The sequence below is a fragment of the Barbatula barbatula genome, assembly GCF_947034865.1.
Source record: "Barbatula barbatula genome assembly, chromosome: 15".
Classification (NCBI taxonomy): Eukaryota; Metazoa; Chordata; class Actinopteri; order Cypriniformes; family Nemacheilidae; genus Barbatula; species Barbatula barbatula.
The window spans coordinates 6,084,982-6,106,709 of NC_136778.1; the positions used below are offsets into that span (position 1 = coordinate 6,084,982).

General features: G+C 39.2%; 1 protein-coding gene across 8 annotated transcripts in view; it reads right to left on the reverse strand.

Moving 5' to 3' along the window:
- Window positions 1-21,728, reverse strand: part of cdc42bpab (CDC42 binding protein kinase alpha (DMPK-like) b) — a 42,231-nt gene that overhangs the window by 7,943 nt on the left and 12,560 nt on the right. For 2 of the 8 annotated variants that reach the window (XM_079474834.1, XM_079474830.1), the window contains exons 2-30: window positions 20,842-20,933; window positions 19,215-19,298; window positions 18,911-19,006; window positions 18,335-18,483; window positions 12,178-12,271; window positions 11,647-11,847; window positions 11,354-11,374; window positions 10,896-11,144; window positions 10,631-10,710; window positions 10,145-10,305; window positions 9,907-10,029; window positions 9,659-9,792; window positions 9,321-9,563; window positions 9,058-9,168; window positions 7,780-8,030; window positions 7,130-7,235; window positions 6,283-6,407; window positions 5,688-5,793; window positions 5,441-5,589; window positions 5,163-5,254; window positions 4,821-4,897; window positions 4,121-4,159; window positions 2,776-2,892; window positions 2,336-2,416; window positions 1,268-1,373; window positions 903-1,039; window positions 533-672; window positions 343-424; window positions 26-245 (exon numbers count right to left, since the gene is read on the reverse strand). In XM_079474834.1, the coding sequence (XP_079330960.1) occupies window positions 26-245; window positions 343-424; window positions 533-672; window positions 903-1,039; window positions 1,268-1,373; window positions 2,336-2,416; window positions 2,776-2,892; window positions 4,121-4,159; window positions 4,821-4,897; window positions 5,163-5,254; window positions 5,441-5,589; window positions 5,688-5,793; window positions 6,283-6,407; window positions 7,130-7,235; window positions 7,780-8,030; window positions 9,058-9,168; window positions 9,321-9,563; window positions 9,659-9,792; window positions 9,907-10,029; window positions 10,145-10,305; window positions 10,631-10,710; window positions 10,896-11,144; window positions 11,354-11,374; window positions 11,647-11,847; window positions 12,178-12,271; window positions 18,335-18,483; window positions 18,911-19,006; window positions 19,215-19,298; window positions 20,842-20,933 (3,666 nt within the window). The remainder of the gene's footprint in view (window positions 1-25; window positions 246-342; window positions 425-532; window positions 673-902; window positions 1,040-1,267; window positions 1,374-2,335; window positions 2,417-2,775; window positions 2,893-4,120; window positions 4,160-4,820; window positions 4,898-5,162; window positions 5,255-5,440; window positions 5,590-5,687; window positions 5,794-6,282; window positions 6,408-7,129; window positions 7,236-7,779; window positions 8,031-9,057; window positions 9,169-9,320; window positions 9,564-9,658; window positions 9,793-9,906; window positions 10,030-10,144; window positions 10,306-10,630; window positions 10,711-10,895; window positions 11,145-11,353; window positions 11,375-11,646; window positions 11,848-12,177; window positions 12,272-18,334; window positions 18,484-18,910; window positions 19,007-19,214; window positions 19,299-20,841; window positions 20,934-21,728) is intronic. The other 6 variants (XM_079474835.1, XM_079474832.1, XM_079474836.1 and 3 more) reach the window with 3 other exon arrangements.

The window sequence follows — 21,728 nt, forward strand, 5'->3', positions numbered from 1 at the left end:
CACAGCTCATGTTTTGTCTTTGTACCTATAATAGCAGCACTTTGGGTGGTTTTGATGAGAGGCAGCGTGCTGTCGTAGGCTTCTTTAGGCACGTAGACAAAACGCTCCTTGAGTTTGTTTTTCTTCAGGATGCGATGGAGTTCGTTCAAAGCGGACACCCATTTTGTCCTGTCCTGCTCGTTGTCAGCCAGCATCAGGATGCACATCTTCCGACCCGAGGCGGCGGCCATCTGGGATGCTGTTACCTGAGGAACAATATGGAAAATCAGCAGCAGTACTGAAATAAAGTGACTGGTTCGAGAACAGAGAACACCACTGTATGACATGCGTGTATGTTCTTACCCTGAATATGCAGGGAATGTCTTTCTTGTTAGCATGGATGACATCAGACTCGAGAACAGAGCTGGCTGAAAACTCTTCATCCCTGCAAAGAATACAAGAGAGTTTATATAAGAGAGTTAAAAACTTTTAAAAAATATATTTTTTATAAACCCTTTTACGACCCAGTTGCTTTTAAAAGAACCTTCCTCACCTCATGTCGATGACCTGGTTAACTATAACACCAGGCTGGGCACCTTTCCCTTCTCCCAGCTCATACAGGAAGAGTTTAAAGTCACACACTACTGCCCAGACTCTCTGCCAACCCTTTTTCACGCCCGTAGGCTTTGGCACCTGATAGAGACAGTCACATCTTCATTACACGATACAACATTTCATGCAAAGTTCAACGTTTTCTAGTTAAAGGCTGAGAGCATCTTAACAGCAGAAAACCTCAAAATGTTTTACATTTGAGTTCGATCATTCAAACAAACATACAACGATAGAAGATGTTTTAGGGGTTCCTACATAAGGACAAAATGAGATGGGCAATTAAAATTCAGATTTAACATGTCAGATCTTACCCTTAGATGCCCCTCGTACGCAGTGCCAATGCCCCTCTGCGTGTCAATGCCCAGTTTGCCCCTGGTTTGGTCCGGTGGGATGGGGCATACAGAGGGAGCTTTATCAGCACAGGTGACGTGACAGGAGAAGTTGCAGACTATGGAGAAATGACGGACATTGACAGTGAGTTTTAAACAGCATTGTGCCAGACAGGAATGCTGGGATGGGGCACCTTTAAGAAATCAATATCAAACGACTGAATGCTTTAAGTTTGGGCTTGATATAGAAACAAGTTATAGCCTAATATGCATGCTATTGTGCACAACAGACTTGACACAAAGTCTCTCTAAGTCACATGGCAACCTCATACTATAGCTCCCCTTACCTTCACATGTGCAGCCCTGTCGAATAAGCCCCACCATCAGAGATGTGCACTGATTACATTTAGTGGGAACAATGAAGGACTTCACACTAAGCTGATGTGCCTTGGGCTGTGGAGCAAAAAACATCAGACACATAATAATAATAAACATTAGATGTTCTAAAGAAAAAATGACAGATGCTGGACAATAAAGGTGGGTGGTATTTAACAGGATCTAATGACAGAAATGCAATATACAAAACTACTTCTTCTGAGGTGTATAAAGACCTTAAGCAATGAACCGTTATGTTTGTAATACCTTAGAATAAGCAAGAGCGCTGTCGCTCTCTCTCCACTTTTAGCGGGACGTGTACAATATTAAAGCGGTTCCAGATCACCAATGACTCTCAAAACTGCTCCGTCACAAAGCAAATATTATGACAACAACATCATATCTTGGTTCTTACAAACAGAAAACCAATGTTACTCACATACTGATTCGAATCAAAGCAACCTCCTCGGAGATCATTTTTAGACAATGTTTCTCTCCAACGTCTCTCTGCTGGAGAGTATCTCCATAGATATCTATGCGTATCGCTGCTAAAAGCTTTAGTACCGCGGGTCCTATAACGCTGGAAAGTCTTTAAAATATTAACACAGGTCCTAGCTCCGCCTAACTTTTATCCTTCTTTTTATACTTAAAATCCATTTTATGTCATAAATAAGACATCGCTCTTTCTACTGTCTGCATTATGTCTTCCGTGCGTCAACATGAGAACACGCGCTGTCTCAGCCGACAACATATTTTTGTACTGTGGTGGCCACCGTCGTGTTTGGACAGAGATATTAGTTGCAATCTATAATAAAACGCTAGTGGCCGCTTTAAATCAAAAACTGTGCCTTTAAGTAAATTAAATGCCATTTTTATGCTGTAAATATCAGATAATGATTTTAAACTGGCATCAGTGCATTCAAAGATATTGTTAAATATCACATGCACACACAAATAATTGAATAGACTTAATTTTTTTTTTTATTTCTAAACATACTGGACCAGAACTTTGAAGATGTGACCTAAATCTTTCCTGTTACCTTAGGTGACGAATGTCCAAGACTTCCATATCCTGATCTGCCTGTTGGAGTCTGAAGACCACGTGATGTGTGGTCCATCAGCTAGAATAATACACCAACATATAAGCACTTCATTGCTATACATTGCATTGTTGTATCATGTACTACAATACCAATTTAATACAAATTTTACAATTAGAATGAACATGTTTACACTGTGCAGACAGAAGAGAACCGGCCTGTTTAACAGAGCCTGATTTAGGCCAAAATTCTCCATTAGGACCCGTAAGACATTTTTCGTTCATTGTCATGATCAAAATGACAATGCATTTATTTTTGCATTTTTTTAATTTGGAAATATTTTTGCATAACTTTTTAATACCAAAACATTTTCTGCCAAGCTGCTTAAAACCAATGTTTTCCCACACAGTGATCATGAGAGTTGACAGGTCACAATGTACCTCAATAGGCTCCATGTCACTAGCGGTGGATGGGGACCGAGAGCGTGATATGCGACGAGATCTTGAATCTTCATCTCGTGATGGAGTGTTGGAAGGAGTGAACTCTGCAGAATCAAGCTAAAAAAAAGACCACAATTAATTTGATCAATATTGTCACATGGGACAAACTATATGGCCACAACTATATGTAACATGCACAGCATAACACATACATAACATTTCAGAGCGCTACACAAGACCAAAGCATTTATCAGGAATTACACCCCACGCAGAACAAAGGCGATGGTAAAGCACTCCAAGCCGAGACATTGGTAAAGGAATGAGATACCCACAACACAGAGACCACCCACCCACTACACATGCAAGAAGAAATGAAGCGCACAAACAGCCCAGAAAAAAGCCACGAAACCACATAGCTGCATTGAAAAAATAAGAGAAACCAGATTCAGAATAAACTGTATGAAGATATTTCATTTAAGTGATCTGTAATTTAAAGGGTAGAAAATCTTAGTGTGGTTGTAAAACCTCACATCGTTCCAATTGCTTCGTCTGACCTCAGCTGTTGCTTTTGTCTCTCATGCACGGTTTTGTATATTCAAATGTAGTGCCAAGCAATAGGTAATAATACAACATACTGTTCAACATCATGATGACAAACCTGTAACAATGCATCATGCATTGAATTTTAATAGACTGCAAAGAATAAGATTTGAGAGAATGCCCCATTCACACAAAGAATGATTACAATAAATAAATGAAACCAGGATAACATTAACATCACAAGTATAAAGATTTTCTCTTATTCAAAATGTTTTCAGTTCTTTCCAATTTGTTCAGCTGATGGATGATAAAACACACTTGAAAATGCATTTTGAAGCTGTGTGCCATCATGGAATTAACAATGTTTATGTTCATTTGTGTGAATGCTGATATTTTTTTTAAAGACTTAACTTCCATAGAAGGTGGAAAGTATTAGGGCTTAGTGCTTCTTTTTAGGTGAACTTCCCCTTTAAGTTACTACGTACATAGATCTAAATATAGAGCCATAATAATTCTATACCCACCAGTTTAAATGAGCTTTAAAAGTGTACTATAAAAGCTAATGATATGGAAAATAACTATTATATTTAATGAAATAGTCCACATAATATCCCAATTTATCAGTATGTGAAACTTCAAAAGTTTCCACCATCACATAAATATAAGCACACAAGAAAAAGATTTACCAACATTTGCATTTTCAAGGTTTCATGCACAGACACACATGACCACAATAAGAACTGCCACCCATGCACTGAGCAAAACAATATGAGGGTTTTTTTGTAACACAGGACAAGAGCCTTACACGTCTGGTTTTGTGTCCTGGACCAAAAGAAGGTGACCGCTTCAGATAGAAAGAAGAGAGAGAAAAGAGGACAGTCAAACTTCATGTACAATTTGTGTTGGATAGGTAGGAGAAAAAAGCGTAGGGAATGAGGGCTTGTAGGAACACGTCAAATCTGTGGTCGGATCTTTGGGCGTACCCGAAGTCTACATGAACGAAAGAGACGATTTATATCAAAGAATGCATAAGAGGAGTCACTATCACAACAGACTGGGATGGATTTCTACAAAGAAGTGCTTCACTGTGTGCAGCATGCGGAGTTGCTGCCTATGTTGTTTCCGATGGGTCATTTTTACTCTTTGACTAAAACTTTTATTTTAAACAACACACAGCTTTCCATTTTTCTGCTAGGAGACAAACAATTTGACCTGCTGCAGTGCTGTTTTTTTATGCACAAAGACATTCCACGACAACATGAATCGAACTGACAAACTTACATCATCCCAAAATTCAACTAAAGAAGATGAAGAGGATGAAAATGAGTCCTGATGGACATCACAAGGAAAGAAAGGAAAAAACAAAACAATGACGGCACAGATCATGTAAATAAAACCTAACATAAAAAAATTATGAAGTAATAAAGTTGAACAAATAGAATAACGATAATATATATAGAGAGGAGCGAAATGTAAATGTTTACAAGAAGAGATATAAAACTTACATCAAACTGATCCAAAGCAGACGTGGGCGCATTTAGGAATGCCAAGAAGGAATTCTGGGAATCTTGATGCTTGACACCTACACAAGAAATTGCTTGTATTATTAAATGGTACGATGCCTTGCTAATTTTAAATGTTTGTTTTATTATATAACCCTCTGCACATAGCATAAACAAGACTGGTCAAGTTTGTCATGGTGGTCCTTCGTGGTCCTAAGGGTTTCAAGGCTCATCTAAACCAGCGTAAGACCAGCTTGGTCTGGCTTAGAGGCCATCAAGACCAGCAATCTGGATTGGCCAGTAAAAGGTAACACTGAGCACTTTTATGTGGACATTTGATATCACCTCTCCTCATCCTCAGCTCCTCTATGTCCTTCCTCAGCCTTTCAATTTCTGCCAGCAGCTCCTGGTTCCTATTATCAGATTCTTGCAATTTGCTGTAAGACAGAAATAACAGATAAGAAAACCGTGACACTGCACACTACAAACTACATTCAGTTAAAGATCAATTCATCCAAAAAGAGAAACCAAAAAGTCAAAAGAACATTCGCTGGGCCATGAACCAGTCATTGGGACCAATCTATCTATTATCAGCAGACTTGGGTAGGTGTGTGCGATCTCACCATTCGGTGGCAATGTTGGACGCTTTGACTTTGTTTAGCTCGTCCTGGATGGTCTGTTTGGCTCTGATTTCGGCATCCAGTGCAGACTGCAGCTCCAGACGTGCAGACATGTCCAGCTTAGCGAAGCGCCTCATCTTCCACGGCATGTCCTGACAAAGCCAGGGGGACCGACCACATCAGAAGAGCGGAAAGATGAGAATGCGTCTTTCATCTTTAACTGATATTTATAATATCTGTGGTGTCTCACCGTTCCTCTGGCTCCCAGGCTGGTGTTCCTTAGCCCTTCAAGTTCTTCTGTCATTTTTGTGGCCAGAGCTTGAAGGTACCCGCGAGCATCTTTCTCATCACTCACCCTGCAAAGAATTTGAAGTCAAGATCTATGTAAACTATATAATCTGTGGCACACCATGTGCAATACTATGTCAATACTAAACTATAGTATATCAATGCTTTATTGACATTGCGATGTGATGATATGTTATCAAATTTAATACACCAGCACAGAAAGACTGACACTGTTATCCAACTTGAGTTCTACTTTTGTCCGACTTGCAGTGCATTCAAGGTATTCATTCTGTATAGGTTTTCCTTCAAACACATAGCCTTTGCTCTGCTTTTGCAATGCTCTGCCAACTGAGCTACATGAAGGGAGATAAAGATGTTTGTTTTTATGCAAAAACTGCACCTGGAGTGACCAGCGGCCACTAGAGGGCCTCAGGTCCAAATCCAGTGGATCCACATAATACCTCACATGTACATCCACACAGCCACGCAGACACAGGTGAATGTTATCCTCAGGATTCTATGATACCAAATGGCTGCAGGTAGGTGTCTCCACTCACCACTGGATGATCTCCGTGATCTGGGCCTCCCAGTGTGCGACGCTCTCCTGTTTATCAGTCAGTTCTCTCATCTCCTCCTCCAGCTGCTTGTAGCTACTCCTCAGCTCCTCAAATGTAGAGTTCAACTGAAAAGAGAGATATATTTACAAAACAGAAGTGGTTAATGCTCGGGGGGTTGCCAAACGGTCGCTGTGTTCTAAGTGGTGGTTTAAAGAACAAAAGGTCAAGTCTGACTTGGATCTTGACTAACAAAAATATTTTTCTTATTTTAAAGCGATTTTAAACACTTATTTATTGCACTTATTTGCCTTGCTGAAAAGTGAACACTGTAAGAAAGTCAGGAAGCAAGCACAGGCACTTCTAAATAATCATCTGTGGCCCACCTTTATAGCAATGTGAATTTATTCAGGCATTTCACATCCTGCTTTAATTCTTTCCAAATGCCATCATTCTTGCTTAGGTTCCTAAACTTCATCCAATCTGGCATTTGACGTGACAGCTTTGGCCGACCGCACCATTGTTCTAAACGGCCTTTGTGTTTTGAGCTTCCAGGTATTTTCAAGAAATGAATAATGTTTAATATCCGCGCCACCAAAAATAAGAAGCCCTTTAATATCTGATATGTTCAAACTTGAATAATTATTTGACTGGCTGATTCTGGTTTCCCTGTCCAAAGAAAATAGTGGGTGAGCCAAGAGGCAATTTTGTGTGTGTGTGGTTACCATCCCTCTTTAGGAATGCTGGAGATTTGGAGCGAGTGCCAAGATAGAAGGATTTGAAGTTTATTTTGTGATGAAAGAGATGTGGGTTATTGAATATTATAAACACTCTGAGAGTGAGATGTTACCTTCTCCAACTCGGTGGTCAGGTTCTTGTTCTCTTCTGTCAGATGGGCTTTCTCTCTTTCGGTCTTCTGTTTAAACTCGGTCTCAAACTCTTCACGTTCAGTTTGGCTGTACAAACACAACAATAAACATCAGAACAGAGTTGAGCAGAAGTGACGTTTACATCACCGCTACCATGAAACATGACGATATTTAATCCAAAGGGTTCAAAGCAGAATTTTTTTTTTTTTTTTCCAACTTTGAAGCTGACTGTAATATGTTCTGCTTAAAGTTCCCGCCAAAACAGAAAAAAAGGACTTGATGTGGCATTTAAATGGAAAAAACATGTATAAGTTTACATTGTTTTCTTCCTTAGCTGTTGACTTCAGGGCCAATGACTGTTCACGGACCATTTAATGCATGTTACACACAGCAGCAAAGTTATTTTTATGTTCACAGGCAGCTGCATGGAAGTTTTTAAAGAAACCTTTACATGTCAACCAAAGAGCTGCTGGTCCATGTTACAGTTTATTTGACATAAGAACCACCCACCTTGAAAGGAAGAAGTCAAAACTTCGACTGCTAGGTACTAGGTGATCGTTCAAAGCACAGGCTAAGAAAACAAATATACATTGTGACATTACCTCATTACTGTGTATGTCCACAGACGTACCTTTCTCTGCGAGTTTTGTCCAGTTTGTCTTTAAGCATGAGAATCTCTTTCTGGAGCGTGAGGTGTTGGCCTTCAGCATCGCGGAGCTCCTTCTTCAGGGCCTTCTGCTCACCGCTGTGGTGCGTCTCCCGGCGACTCAACTCCTCATCGTACTGCACGATCTTCTTCTCCAGCTCCGTCCGGATGCGGGTGAGGTCCTGCTGCTGGTCCGAGCCTGCTGCCGCACTGGTGGGCCCGGCTTGTTTCAATTGCTGGAAAACAACCGAAACATATAGATACGAGTTGTGCTGAGTGGAAGATTGCTTGCTTTAATTTACATTAATACATATTTCACAAAATTATTTTACAAAAGTAGCCTGGGCAAAATGTATAGTTATTTTTGTTTATTTGGTAACTGTGGATAAACCTTCAGGGTTTGAGTGTATGATATCCCATACCCGGTGATCGCAATAATTGCTGGAACTTTTATAACAATATTGAATTGGATTACTAAAAGCAGCTTATAAAAACTTAATTTATCCTCCTCATAAAGAGTAATACAACTTTGCTAAAAAGAAAATATTTAAATATAAAAAATTTAAATTATTTTTGAAGTAAACAACTGGATCAAACATTAAAATCAAAAAGCACAAAACTGTAGGTACCAATAATAAAAAATAGGAACATTTTTAAATAAGATCTAGAAATAATATATTTATCATATTATATTTGTAAATATTTATATTACTTGTATAATATTTTCTGGGCACTTTTTATTCCAAATTAAAATAAAATATATAAAAACTTATTTAAATAGTAAGGTTCTTCAATGTTTTTGAAGTGTGTACTCAAAAGAACTGTAAATTAAGAGATTTTCATTTAATCAGTATTTCTAGATGTATTGTGGCCATTCCAGTTGAATGTCTGTTGAATTTCAACAAAATCAAACCTCAGGAGTGACAAAGTCATCCGACGGCAATGTGAAAGACTGACAGCATCATAAGACACATGAAAACTGTGATAAAAATCGAGGTTATCACATTAAAAAAAGATTTTTGAACTTTTCCTAAATACATCTGAAAAATGGTTGAGGTCTGAAGTGCATCATATTTTATAAGTTTCTCCTGTTTTCATTTTCTATAAATGCAAATAGAAACTATTTATTGTAGAAATTGTTAGTATTTCAAAGAATGAAACAAAAATATCCACATACATATAAATAGCACATTAGGAAAATAATTGTCTCTTTATCTTGTCAGTAACGTTATATATTTCACACATGTAGGAACAGTGCATCACCTTCATGCCATCCAGCTCTTCTTCTAGCTGTTTGCTGTATTGTTCGGTTCTCTCTCGTAGCTTCCTCTCTTTTTGAGCTTCAGCCGTGTTCTCCTCAACCTGGGCTTCCAACTGAGGGAAAAACATCAAATATATACAACAATTTAACACATTTAGGTCTAACTGAATAGTAAAAGTTGTCTTGAAGCATAAATGTGAACGTTTACATTTGAAACAAAAAGGAATTAAAGCGTTTCCGCAAAGGTTTGGCATCGTGCACACACCTCTTTCCGCATTCTCTCAGCCTTGCGGGTATCCAGCCGCAGGGACTCGAGTTTCTGCGAGACTCCCTCCATCTCCTCCTCTTTGTCCCGCAATTGTCGGCATAGCCGCTGTTTTTGCGAGCGCAGGTCACTCAGCCGTTCGTTGAGCTCGGAGAACTCCTCCATGGCCATCTTCTTCTGGCTGTGAGCGTCCTTCAGCTCCTTCGCCTGACCCTTCAGCTTCTCTGCCAAATGCACCATCTCCTGAACAGACCAAACCAGACAGATACATTAGGAAGGGATCTATATAAAAGTAAGATTGTCTGCATATGTCAAGAAATACAACCAAATTAAAGTACCTTGTGCAGATCGTCTTTCTCTTGCGTGACACCCTTAAGCTGTTTCTCCAAACTTTTGATGACCTTCGATGAGTCATCGAGATCTTTACGGGCCGAGGTGGCTTCCTCCAACTGCTGCTCTGCCTGACCAGAGTCTGACGTGACAAAACATTCAATAAGAGATCTTTCTCTCAATAGGTATTCAATACAGAACTGTAAATGGACAAAGACCTGAATTCTGCAATGACTGAGTGATATCGAGCTCTCACCTGCTAACTGCTTTTTCAGAAAGTCAATCTCACTCTTTAAACTCCGGATCTCAACCTCTTTATTAGCATTCACAGGGGCGTCTGAATCAGCGTACTGCAGCGCCTGCACTGTTTGAGTGGACTCTTTGGGACAGAGGGTGATAAAAGATTATTTCGTGTGAATCATTCTCTTGCATGTTTTTGATTTTATCTATTATGCACAGTTGCGCTTCATACACAAAACCCTTTTGCTTTTCACCTTGGAGTTTTCTGGCAAGTTCGGTTTTCTCCTGTTCTAGACGCCTGATCCTCCTCTCATAGGCCTCGGAGGCCAGGCTCTCCTCCAGAGTTTTCTGAAGATCGGCATCTACCTGTGCAGGTCCCATGGACTCCCGCAGACAACCTCGGTCTGAAAATGTGCTACAACCCACACAGTCAAGTTGCATAAGAATTAGGGATATCAAACAAAAAATTGCGAATAATCGCATCCGGAATAAAAGTACTGTATGTCTGTGTATTGTGCATATTCATTTTGTATTTATAAAAACATACAATTGTTCTGGATGCGATTAACCGTTTGATAGACCTAAAAAGAATATCATAATAATATACTCGGTATTGAAATTTGTGAACTAGATCAGCCTCTAGTCTTCTTGAACCAGATAAGACACAAAAGCCAGCTAAGACTGGTTTAAATAGTTTTGTTTGGCATAAAACACGATAAGCAAGCAATAATCTGACTCACCATTTGCTTGTATAAGTGAAGCCCACAAATGGGAGGTGGTGTCCGGAAAACGCTGTGTGAGAAGGCGGAGGCAAGGTCTCCTAAAATATTTCAGAAAATCAATCCCAGCCTCAAATATCCTTTAAACGTATTTAGCTTTGTAAATGTATCTCCACATAACCTTACTGACTACGCAGATGACTAAAGCAAAGAATATATTTAGCTCCCTCCTGAAAGCTCTAGAGGATCTCTAACTGGCTCAAAGAGAATAGAATTAGACACATACGCAATTTTTGAGGCAATCATCATCCACGTCAAAGTTAGAGGTGTCCGTGGGGCTGCTGACTTCGGGGATGTAAGGGGCTTCGCAGTTGCGGATGTTGTCCCAGTCGATACCCACGAAAAACGGGTGCTGTTTAAAGTCCTCGATACCGTTCTGGCCCAGCCGGTGTTCTCTACTGCAGATGAGCCGTCGGATGAGATCTTTAGCATCTTCCGACACATCTGTCATTTGAAGTGGAAACTGGAAGCGCTCCTTAAAATAATGAAGAAGGAAAATACAAAAATGAAAACATTGCAAAAATCACAGCATATGGGGTTGGAAAGATGAGGGCGAGATTCATTCTTAGGCTATTTTTATTTTTGGGCAAACAATTCTTTACCCGACTAGATCAACCTAGTTTTCTTACACAGGAAATCTATGCACAAAACTAAATAAACCTTCATGAAAAGGTGAATTTTTACCTCATTGTTAGGTTGAGATGACTAATCCAGAATAAAATAGTGAAGGAAAAACAGAAAGAATGTTTTAATTCATAACTTCTACAAATCAATTACAATTCACTGCTTTTTACTCACCTAAATGAAGAAAAAAGAAATAAACACAGGTCACCCAGAAACTAAACTACTCAACCGCAAACAGATTTCAGGACGCACCCACAATTACCAGCTTGTTTACATGAACACCACAAATGCCAAGCAGTTAGCGAACTGGCACGAAATCTACCACAAGTTGTCAAATGATGAATATGACTCACCTTGTGGTTCATGATCTTGCCATAGGTCTCCACCAGAGACTCGGCATAGAAGGGCGTCTCGCCGTACAGCATCTCATACATGCAAACACCCAGAGACCACCAGTCACATTCCGGTCCGTACTTTCCCTTCCCATCTTCCATAGCCTGCAGGATCTCTGGAGAGATGTAGTCTGGAGTACCCACTGCCACAGAGGACTGTATCTGAAAGAAACCAGGTACAAGAGAAGATGACAGGAAATTAATAGACACACTTAATAGATGGTTTCATTGGACGCACGCATCTGGCCCAAAGTTAACTTCCTGTGTGTTTGGTTAAGATATAACAATTTATTTCATATTTAATTTATATTCATATTATATTGTTTATGAATTGTATCACGTAGATTTAAAATTACCCAACAGTTATTGATTCTTTGCGGAGGTCTACTGGAAGTTAGGTTTGGGCCACATAGCGATTGTAATGTTGTTGCTGCTAAAAACATCTACAGGGCACCAGAAATCGTGAGCTTAAGGATTTCACGATGAACCTACTGTTCCATCTTCCATGAGTTTGAGACAGGAGCCAAAGTCGGCCAATCGGATGTGACCGTTCATGTCCATCAGGATATTGTCTGGCTTAATATCCCTGATTATAGATAAAACACAAACAAAAAACTCATTAGAACTCAAGTTCTATAACAAAAAAGAACCTTAACAAAAGTTTAATGTGTGTTGGCATTGTACTATGATAATACCCTGTTGTTTTTGGACAAGTGCAAAGGCATGTTATATGTCTGGTACATTATAGAGATCATTTCACTTTTTAGAATAACACACTATAATTCTACATGCATTTAGAAAAAGTTATAAAAAAAATATTATTTATGTGATAACCTCAATTTATCACAATTTTCATGTGTCTTGTCATGCTGTCAGTCTTTCACATTGCTGTTCGATGACTTTGTCACTCGTGAGGTTCGATTTTGTTGAAATTCAAAACTGGAATGCCCACAAGACATAGAGACCATTCCAAATTTTCTGCATATCTATGACACCGAGTCTACAACAGATGCGACATGACACTACGAAAGACAGTAGAAACGCATAGGAAACCTGTTATAATTTTACATTTCGTCCACACGGATGCGACACGACAAACCAATTGAGAACGATGTAGACACGGTGTTAATTATTTCCACGGCTATGTATATCGTCAAGTGTTGGCGATTACCATCTGATACTTTTTATAAGAGTGGGCAAATGTCCACATATACATTAAAACAATCTAAATAAAACAATTCACTTTTAAATCCATTTGTAAACAAATGCATTGAACATTTTGTCGCAGTAACTTATCCAAATGGATGTGGCACGAAAACTCCTAAATATTCCTGCTTAAAAGTCAAAGAAGGGAAAATGCTTATGATCCTGACAATGCTTTGATTTTAATACAGTACTTGCTTTCGCTTGCATGACTTTTAGATAACTGAATTTTTTTTCAGAAACCAGAATTGCACGGACAGGCTTATAATCAAACATTATTACTGTACTACTGAATAAAATGAGGGAGTTTGTTCAGATTACGAACCTTAAGGTTCATAAGACCACAGAATTCAAGTGCATCATAACGATGATATAACGGAGAGCAGGTGACCAAAAGTCTTTGGTGTTGTAATAAGGGTCAAAGGTGACGTTCAAGGGTCATCGGCTGGTGCCAAACAGCTAAACTTCTGTTGCCAAAGTACATCATTTAAATAAAGGCCATGACACTTGATAGCAGACACTGTTCGAGATGTTATATATACATGCATGTTCATCTACATCAATAAATCATGCAACTGTCCCGCCGTTGGCACCACTACAATGATGCCTGTTGTAAAAGGGATCAGTACAAACTTAAAACACACGCACAACCTCACTTATATTTTACCAGAGTCAGCACATCATCAATCATAACAGCTCGTAAACTCTACAACTTTTTGGTTCTTCACAGCCAGCAAAGACATTACAAGCTTGTACACTGTGTGTGTGTGTGTGTGTGTGTGTGTGTGTGTGTGTGTGTGTGTGTGTGTGTGTGTGTGTGTGTGTGCAAGGTATTTCATTCTATCTTGGCAAAGTGCTTATATATTGAGTGAGGACTGCAATGAAAAAAAAAGATTTTTTTCTAAGCATTGAATCATAATTGTCAGCACCGTGCAAGATAAGGTATGTGTGAGGTGAGGGCCAGGCAACCAACGCACGCACCGCGCCAAACAGCTGAATAGAGAAGGGCTTAAACACAGAGAAGTCTGTCTGTGACTGTGTGAGGAACTCAGTGGGTGGTGGATCTCAGGCCATAACGGATTGACCTTGGTCCACACTGAATAATGTAGCGGTACGGTCAAAACAGCAATGTTTATAATACACAGTGACAACACTCCTAATTTGGCATCACATTTCATATGTAATTTGACCATTAATAACCATTACAGAGTCTATTGCATGGATTGCTCTAGACCGCAGGCCAATGAGGGGCTTTAATTTACTGTCACAGAAATAAAATAAAATTAAGGAAATATAATGTCTATAAAATACTTTTATCAGCAACAGTAAGTAAATATTGATATTTTAGCTGTTCTTCCGAAACCTTGTATGTCCAAATTCACTGATTTTCTGAAAATAGAAAGTAACACTGTATTTTAAATGATTAAAGACTTTAATTATTTTATTTTTGCAAGTCCAGTGACAAACAAAGTGTGACTTATAATAACGATTTAAGATCAAAAATAAAATAAAAATCACAATATAGAGGTTTTGGAAGGATAGCGACAATATGCAAAGGTTCAGGGACAATTCATAGAAATATTTTCATATTCTTCAATTCCCTTTGATCAGAAGGTAAATCTGGAGAAGTCTGAATGTTTAAAATGAGTTATGTGGAGATTAATGTAACGCTAACATTAATTTCTTTTACTAAATAAAACTTTTGTTAAATATTTAGAATGCTTTTAATCAAACATGAATACCACAACATTTTACTTTCCGACATTTTTCCAAATATCTTCTTTGTGTTTAACAGAAATTTGACTATTTCGAGAGTTAATGATGGCCAAGGAATGTTTGGTTACCAACATTCTACCAAATTTTTTTTCTACCAAAGTTTCTACCTTTTTTCATTTTTGGGTGAACTGTCCTTTTAACCAAAACCAGACTATAGTAAACCACCTTGACCTCTTTTTCTGTTGCGTTTGATTGGCTCATTCTCACCGTCAAAGGCCTGTGCCACAAAGCAAACAGCATAAGGCAAAGTAGCACACCTGCTAAACCAATTAAGAGACAAACACTGAGCTGCTAAGAAACACAGAACAAACAAACATGCTCGACAGACATTAGCTCTTGGGCTAACAAGGTTTCCTTTTTAACGTTATTTACATCAGATAATGAGGTAACGTTCATAGCACTGCTACTGATGAGCTACTGAGATTTAAATCAAATGAATATTATTCCAGCAGTGCTCTGTGGTTACTGGTATTTTAGAGGCATCATGAAATGCAACACATAATCCAATTCACATATTTCTGGTTGAAACAGGAGAAAATAAATAAATAAATAAATGGTGGGACTACAGAGGGACTTGATTTTATCCCTCAGGAATTTATAGGAGTTTGACAAGTGGGGGTTACATGCCATGGATTTGGCTATTACTAAAAATTATACAATAGTCCATGAGGCCAAAGTGACATTAGCAGATAAACAAAGTTTTTATGAAAGAAAGCAATCTAGCCACCATTGACTACAATAATTGCTTTCTACATTTCTATGTTTGGTTGCACACAAAAGAAGATATTTTGAAGAATGTAGGAAAGCGAACAGTCCTGGTGCACTTTTGACTACCATTGTCATTTTCGTAATTCAATGGTGGCCAAGAACTGTTTGGTTACAAGCATACGTCCATTTATCTTTCTCTGTGTTCCACAGAACAAAGAAATTCATAATAGATTTGGAACAACCCGACAGTGAGTAAATGAAGAAATTATTTTTTGGGGGGGGGTCTCTTCAAGAAATCTTAGATATTTGAACTGGAATACAAGACAAAAATACTTAGTAAGAAATTATTTTTTTGCAGTGTTGAATGTTTGTCTGATACAACTTCTTGTTGACTTTAAAACTCAATTTGTAAATACCCAAGCTCACCAACTATGCTAAACCAGGAGCTCCATAAATCTGTGTTAAACTTTGTTAACCTGGCCGCATGCCTCCAGCAAGACTAAAGGCTATTCACTTCGTAACGGTCCATTATAGGACACGGCCTGGTCAGCAAGGGTTGTAGTGTAGGTGATAATTGGTTGTCTCTGTCCCCGGCTGCTGTCTTAAGGAGCAGCGGACTGCGAGCAGAGGGAGGTAATCCCACTTTAAGACCAGAATAACCATCTGTGAGCACCATCTGGCACTGCCTCCTGCCTACCACAGGGAGAGCTGGTCAACTAGGGACAGGAAGGGAGAGGGGTGGGAGACTCATTGTCTAGAGACGTTGGATACATTTCAAGCATTCTGATTGATTATTGATCTTAATCAGTTTTTAAAATGTTCATTTAAAGGTCCAGTGTATGAAATTTAGGGACATCTTGAAGTGAGGTAGTGAACTGCAACCAACAGCTCACTCCACCACCCCCCTTTGAAGCACTACGCTAGCTGACACAGGACAAAGATATTGTTGTGTTTTCGCTTCTTTGCCGAAGGAGATAACGTTTTTACGAAACTTCAGCTTTATAGGTCAAAAGTTGCACTCGGACCACTAAGGTTGCAGCCGGTGTCGTCAAACAAAGCCCCCATGAGGTCATCTATCCACCTGTGCCATTTCAAATGAACAGTACGTTAGCCTCAGGCAGCTGTGTGTCGCTCTCTGTGACAGGGGATCTTTGCAGGGAACAGGATATTCCCTCTTGACATCTGAGGTACGATGAGCCATGTCTCTGTCGTACACGAAAGTCCAGCTCTTTTGGAATCGGCTGTGACAAGGAACCTCCCTTCACACACATGCCACTGATCAATAGCAGAACCCCCATATGGCCCTGATCAATAACCCAGTTCACACTCGCACAATGCAGAGGTCACACACTACAAAAACAAGCAGGACAGATGCGTGTGCATTCAAAAGACTCTTCAGCTGTGACGTGGGACGGCCCACTTCACAGAAGGATTGACGAACACAGAGGGCACCCTATGCAAATATCTGGCAGAGATGAACCGGGCACTTAACACCACTTACAAGCATCTTACAAAAATGTCGACTTAACACAGCAGACTGGACACTTAGTCTAATGAGGGCTGGGTGAAAAGCAAGTGCTTCAGGCTTTTTTACAAGGAGCTTTTAGGACAGGAGCAGGCGAGTTTTATCTGCATGGTGACTGGAAACAAGGCGTAAAGATTGTATTAAAAATGTAAATAAATGTGGTGACAAGATGCCATTAGATTTTCGGTGAACAGCGTCTTTAAAGGGATAGTTTACCAAAAGATTTAAATTGTTGTGTACCTTCATGTCATTCATGACTCTTTCTTTTGTGGAACACAAAAGAAGATATTTGGAGAAATGTCTCAGTTATTTTGTGTCCATCACCATACAATATTGTTTGTTGACCAACATTCTTAAAAAAATATATTTTGTGTCCTTCAGATTTGGATTGACACGAGGACGACTAAATGATGTCAGAATTTTCATTTTTAGGGGAACTATTGTATCCCCTTAAGTTTCTACCTTTTAAGAATAAACCCATGACTATGTATTCTTGCAAAATGTGTGTACACTTCTCATGTCTCACACACACTCTTTTGACACGGCTTTCTCATACGAAACACACCCACGCCAACCCCATCCCTAGAGCCCAATGCATGCTGTCCCCACCCTCCGCAAACCGAGCGTGCCAAAATCCCACGGGAGGAGAACTGACCACACCTCTAACCCCATGATTACTGCCTTAAACATCTCTCTGCCTGGCCTTCTGGGTGCCCCAAAAAGAGCCTGCAATTGGCAGACCAAGAATAAAATGGCCGCATGTCTGTTTGTGAAAAGGAGAATGAGCACATTGGAGAAAAAAAGTGTGTGAGTAGCCAAATGTTGTGCTAGGTGAGAATGTCTGTTGAAGCACACCCAAAGTTCCAAAAAACATTCATCAAAGCAAGGGCTCTATGCAACTGCTGTCTGTCATTATGCAAATGAAGGAGGCCACTTCCTATCCAATAACTAGAGATATTGCCATCCAATCATCTGTTCCAACTTATGTGCTTGCCTCTCTGACTTCGGTTTCTGAGTTAAGGGATAATTCACCCAAAAACGTATAATTCTGTAATCATTTACTCTGTCATCATTGTCATTTCAAACTGTATGACCTTCTTTCTTTTGCAAAAAATAAAAGATTTTATTTTGAAGAATGTTGGTAAACGAAACTCGTTGGTCCCCATTGACTTGCATTGTTTTTTGTGAATGGGGACCAACGTTTTTTTGGTTACCAACATTCTTCGAAATATCTTTCGTCTAAAGTTTTACGCTTTTAAAATGTCAAGAGGGAAAGTGATGACAGGACTTTTGTTTTGGGCGAACTTCCTCTTTAAAGACACAATGACCTTAAAAATGAAAACCGATTGGCTACAGTATTTACAAACAAGGGATCTTTTAAGCACCCAATCAGATATGATTTGGTTCCAGTTGATGTGCTGAGAGATTGTAGCTCACCTGTGAACATAATGTAGCTGATGCACAGAGTCAATAGACAGGACCATCTCAGCCAGATAAAACTTGGCCATGTCTTCAGGCAAACGATCTTCAAACTTACTGAGAAGAGTTAACAGATCACCCCCTACATAGTAGTCCATGACCAGGTACTATCAAGAGAAAGACAAAAATTGGAGAAAAGAAACAGAAATTTGAGGAACTGAAAAACAAAGATTTCAATATTTGAGTTATCACATCTTTCAAATTCCTTTAACAGTTTTATTCTTGGATTCATGAAAATGATAAATCACAACAGAGCCCCTCTTCTCCTGTCATTCTATATATAGCACAACACAATTAAATACAGTCAATACTCTGCTCTGAGCCACATTCCCTTCAAACTTCAAAACCAGTGATGGATGATCAACACATTATCTCCTGCTCTACAACCTGACAAAAGATAACTAAACCAGAGGCTTCATGTGCTTCATTACTCATTATGTCTTAAGAAACATCTGCCACATGCAATTATTAACCGATCCACCCCAAAAGATGTCATTATTTAATGTCAACATTAGCTTGAGAATTCTAACGCACCAAATTGTTATCATCTTGAAAAGCAAAGTGTAATGTTGTGATCCACTGGCTGTCCCCGTTCACCAGCACGTCCCGCTCCTCCCGAAAACAAGCCGTCTGGGGAAACAGAGAAAAAAGTCTAGAAAATCATTTTTTATATTCTCTAAAAAGCTTGATGGTAAATCGAAATTTTTATACATTACATAAAAAATAGGTTAAATGAGTTTGAATGATTTCTAATTTACGGCATAATGCATGAAGTCATTTGGACCATGTTTACTGAATTTGACTCTGTCGAGAGATGTAAGGGTGAAAACCAGCCTACCTCAGCCCTCTTGAGCATCTCCCATTTGTTGAGGATTTTCATGGCAAACACTTTGTCTGTATTTTTCACCTTAACTACGGCAACCTGTGAGACAAGAAACGTCAGTTCTAATGTAATCTTTAAAACGTTAGAAACATTTTAGGAACCTAAATACGGTTCACTAATCTAGAATTTGATGTGAAAGTCCAATTTAGCAATGAGAATTTAGAGATACCTTTAACACCCAAGATAGACAAAAACCTGACTGTTAAACTATAGTGTAACCACAACTACATTTCAGTCAGAATCTGAAGGCAGCCTTATCTTGCAAAATTTTTTGACCTGTCCTCTGTGATTTTTAATTCATGATAAACTTGTAATCACGATTCCTGAAGAGGGATGTAAGACATTTCCGATGGCCTGTGTGGGCGGCATTTATTGAAGAAACTGTATAACTAATCCGGCATAACAATAATTGAAATCATTAAAAGTTAAAGTTGTTCAATGGCTTCACCATCTTAGTGTCTTCAAAATCACAATTCAGAAGCAGCTACTGGCTCAGAAGGCTGCACAGGAAATGATGTCATAGGCCTGTCTTCTGATTGCTCAAGCCTCTCCTAATCCAAGAGGAGATGAAAGCGTGTGACTGATCCTCAGACTGTTTACAGCTTCTGCACGTTTTCTCACAGCTGTGAGATGTAGCTTCCTTTTCATGTTATTTTGAAAATGGCCTCACATTAAGCAGATGAGACTTTCTGCTCCATTTCCAAGCGCTGTTGATTCCAGCTGGATTGAAGTGAGGAGACACTAGGCCGGAAACCCAGTAGAGTGATCTGTCAGGCGATAATGTTCCTGATGGGGGGTCGGGGTGGGCTTGAGATCATAGCTCACCAGACGTGGACAAGTAGAACGACTGACGCATTCTGTCCTTCAATATATCCTTTAATCTATCTTTACAGAACAGGATTTTCACTTCAGGGGTTTGAATGTACTTCACTGCACATTACCACCGCTTGGGTAAACACAATTGGGGAATCATGTGTCACAGAACTGCTTTCTCAGTCGATGTGAAATAAAACCTCAATAAAAATTCCAAAAAATGATTTGCTGGGGTTTAAGAATGTGGCTCCCGTCCAATGTTTCCACTTTATGGAGAGCCAGACCTCACTAAGTAACCTAATAGTGCTGTTTTTTGGCCTACCTGTCAACTAGACATTCCTTAATGACATCATCACATCTGTATGAAAGAACATTAACAGCCGCAGGCTCTTAAAACTACTGAATGAAGAATACTCTCATGCTAATGGAAAACACTGCAAAACTGAATTTTGTCTTGTTTTCGGGTATGAATTTCTGAAATCAAGATGCATTCAATTGCTTGTCAAGTCTTGTTTTCTAGACCAGAAACCAAAATTAAGCGAGTTTTTGCTTAAAACAAGCTAAATAATCTGTCTGAGACTCTGTATCTTGTTGATTTAAGAATATTAGACATGTATACAGGAAAACTAGGCAAAAATACCAAATAAGAAATTCCTTTTTTGCAGTGACTGCTTTAGTTGAATAATGCTGACTGTATAAGATGCAAAGAGACCCTTATGAATCATTTTAGAGAAATCTAGAACGTTTCAAAGTACAGCATGATACACACCTCTCCAAAAGCACCCCGTCCAATCACCTTCAAGATCTCAAAATCTTCTTTATGCAAGCGCATCTGTTTTACCTTGGATGTGAAAGGTTTCGCTGTAAAAACAAAATGAGGACAAAAGGCATTAAAAAACGTACATACAAGAATATTAAAACCATAAACCAAAACAAAAATCATGTAAATAAAGCGCATTAAGATGCCCTCTAGGTTTTGAATGACATAGGAATGAGAAAATGGTGACAAAATCTTCAGTGAACTATTTTTCAAATCGAAGCTACACGCTGTTAAAAAGAGAGCAACAAGTTATATTTGACAAAACCACAGTTGTAAACATTCAAATTAGTGACATTTCCAAATGGCCGTCTAGACACAAATAATCTGCAGAAGATGTTTGAACACTACTATTGTTCACTGCCTGTGGTTATGACAAATGTTCCGCATGTCACGTCCAGGTCAGACCTTGTAGGAACAGTGGGTGTAACCATCATAAAGGGAGGCCTGCCATCCCTGGCATAGATATGGGTAACGTGGGAACAGGCAGGGGATGATCTCAACCTCAGTCTGATTCGGATAAAAGTTTGCCATGCTTATCCTAAACAACTGCACTAACACGCCACACACACACCCTCATCATCATGCTCTAAACCGAGTACTATGTGGGAACGATGTAAGAGTGACCTTCATTTGTTAAAATACGATGTCCAAAAGTCTAAATTCATCTTGTATGCATTACCGAAGTGTGACGCTGCAAAATTTTCTATGAGAGCGCAACATGGTTAAAACCGCCACTGCTGCACAATTACAGCTAGCCTATGACCCAAAACTCTCATCCAATCAGCATCATGCACATGGGGGGAGCGTCTCTGTTGCCATGGCAACACTGGAGGGTT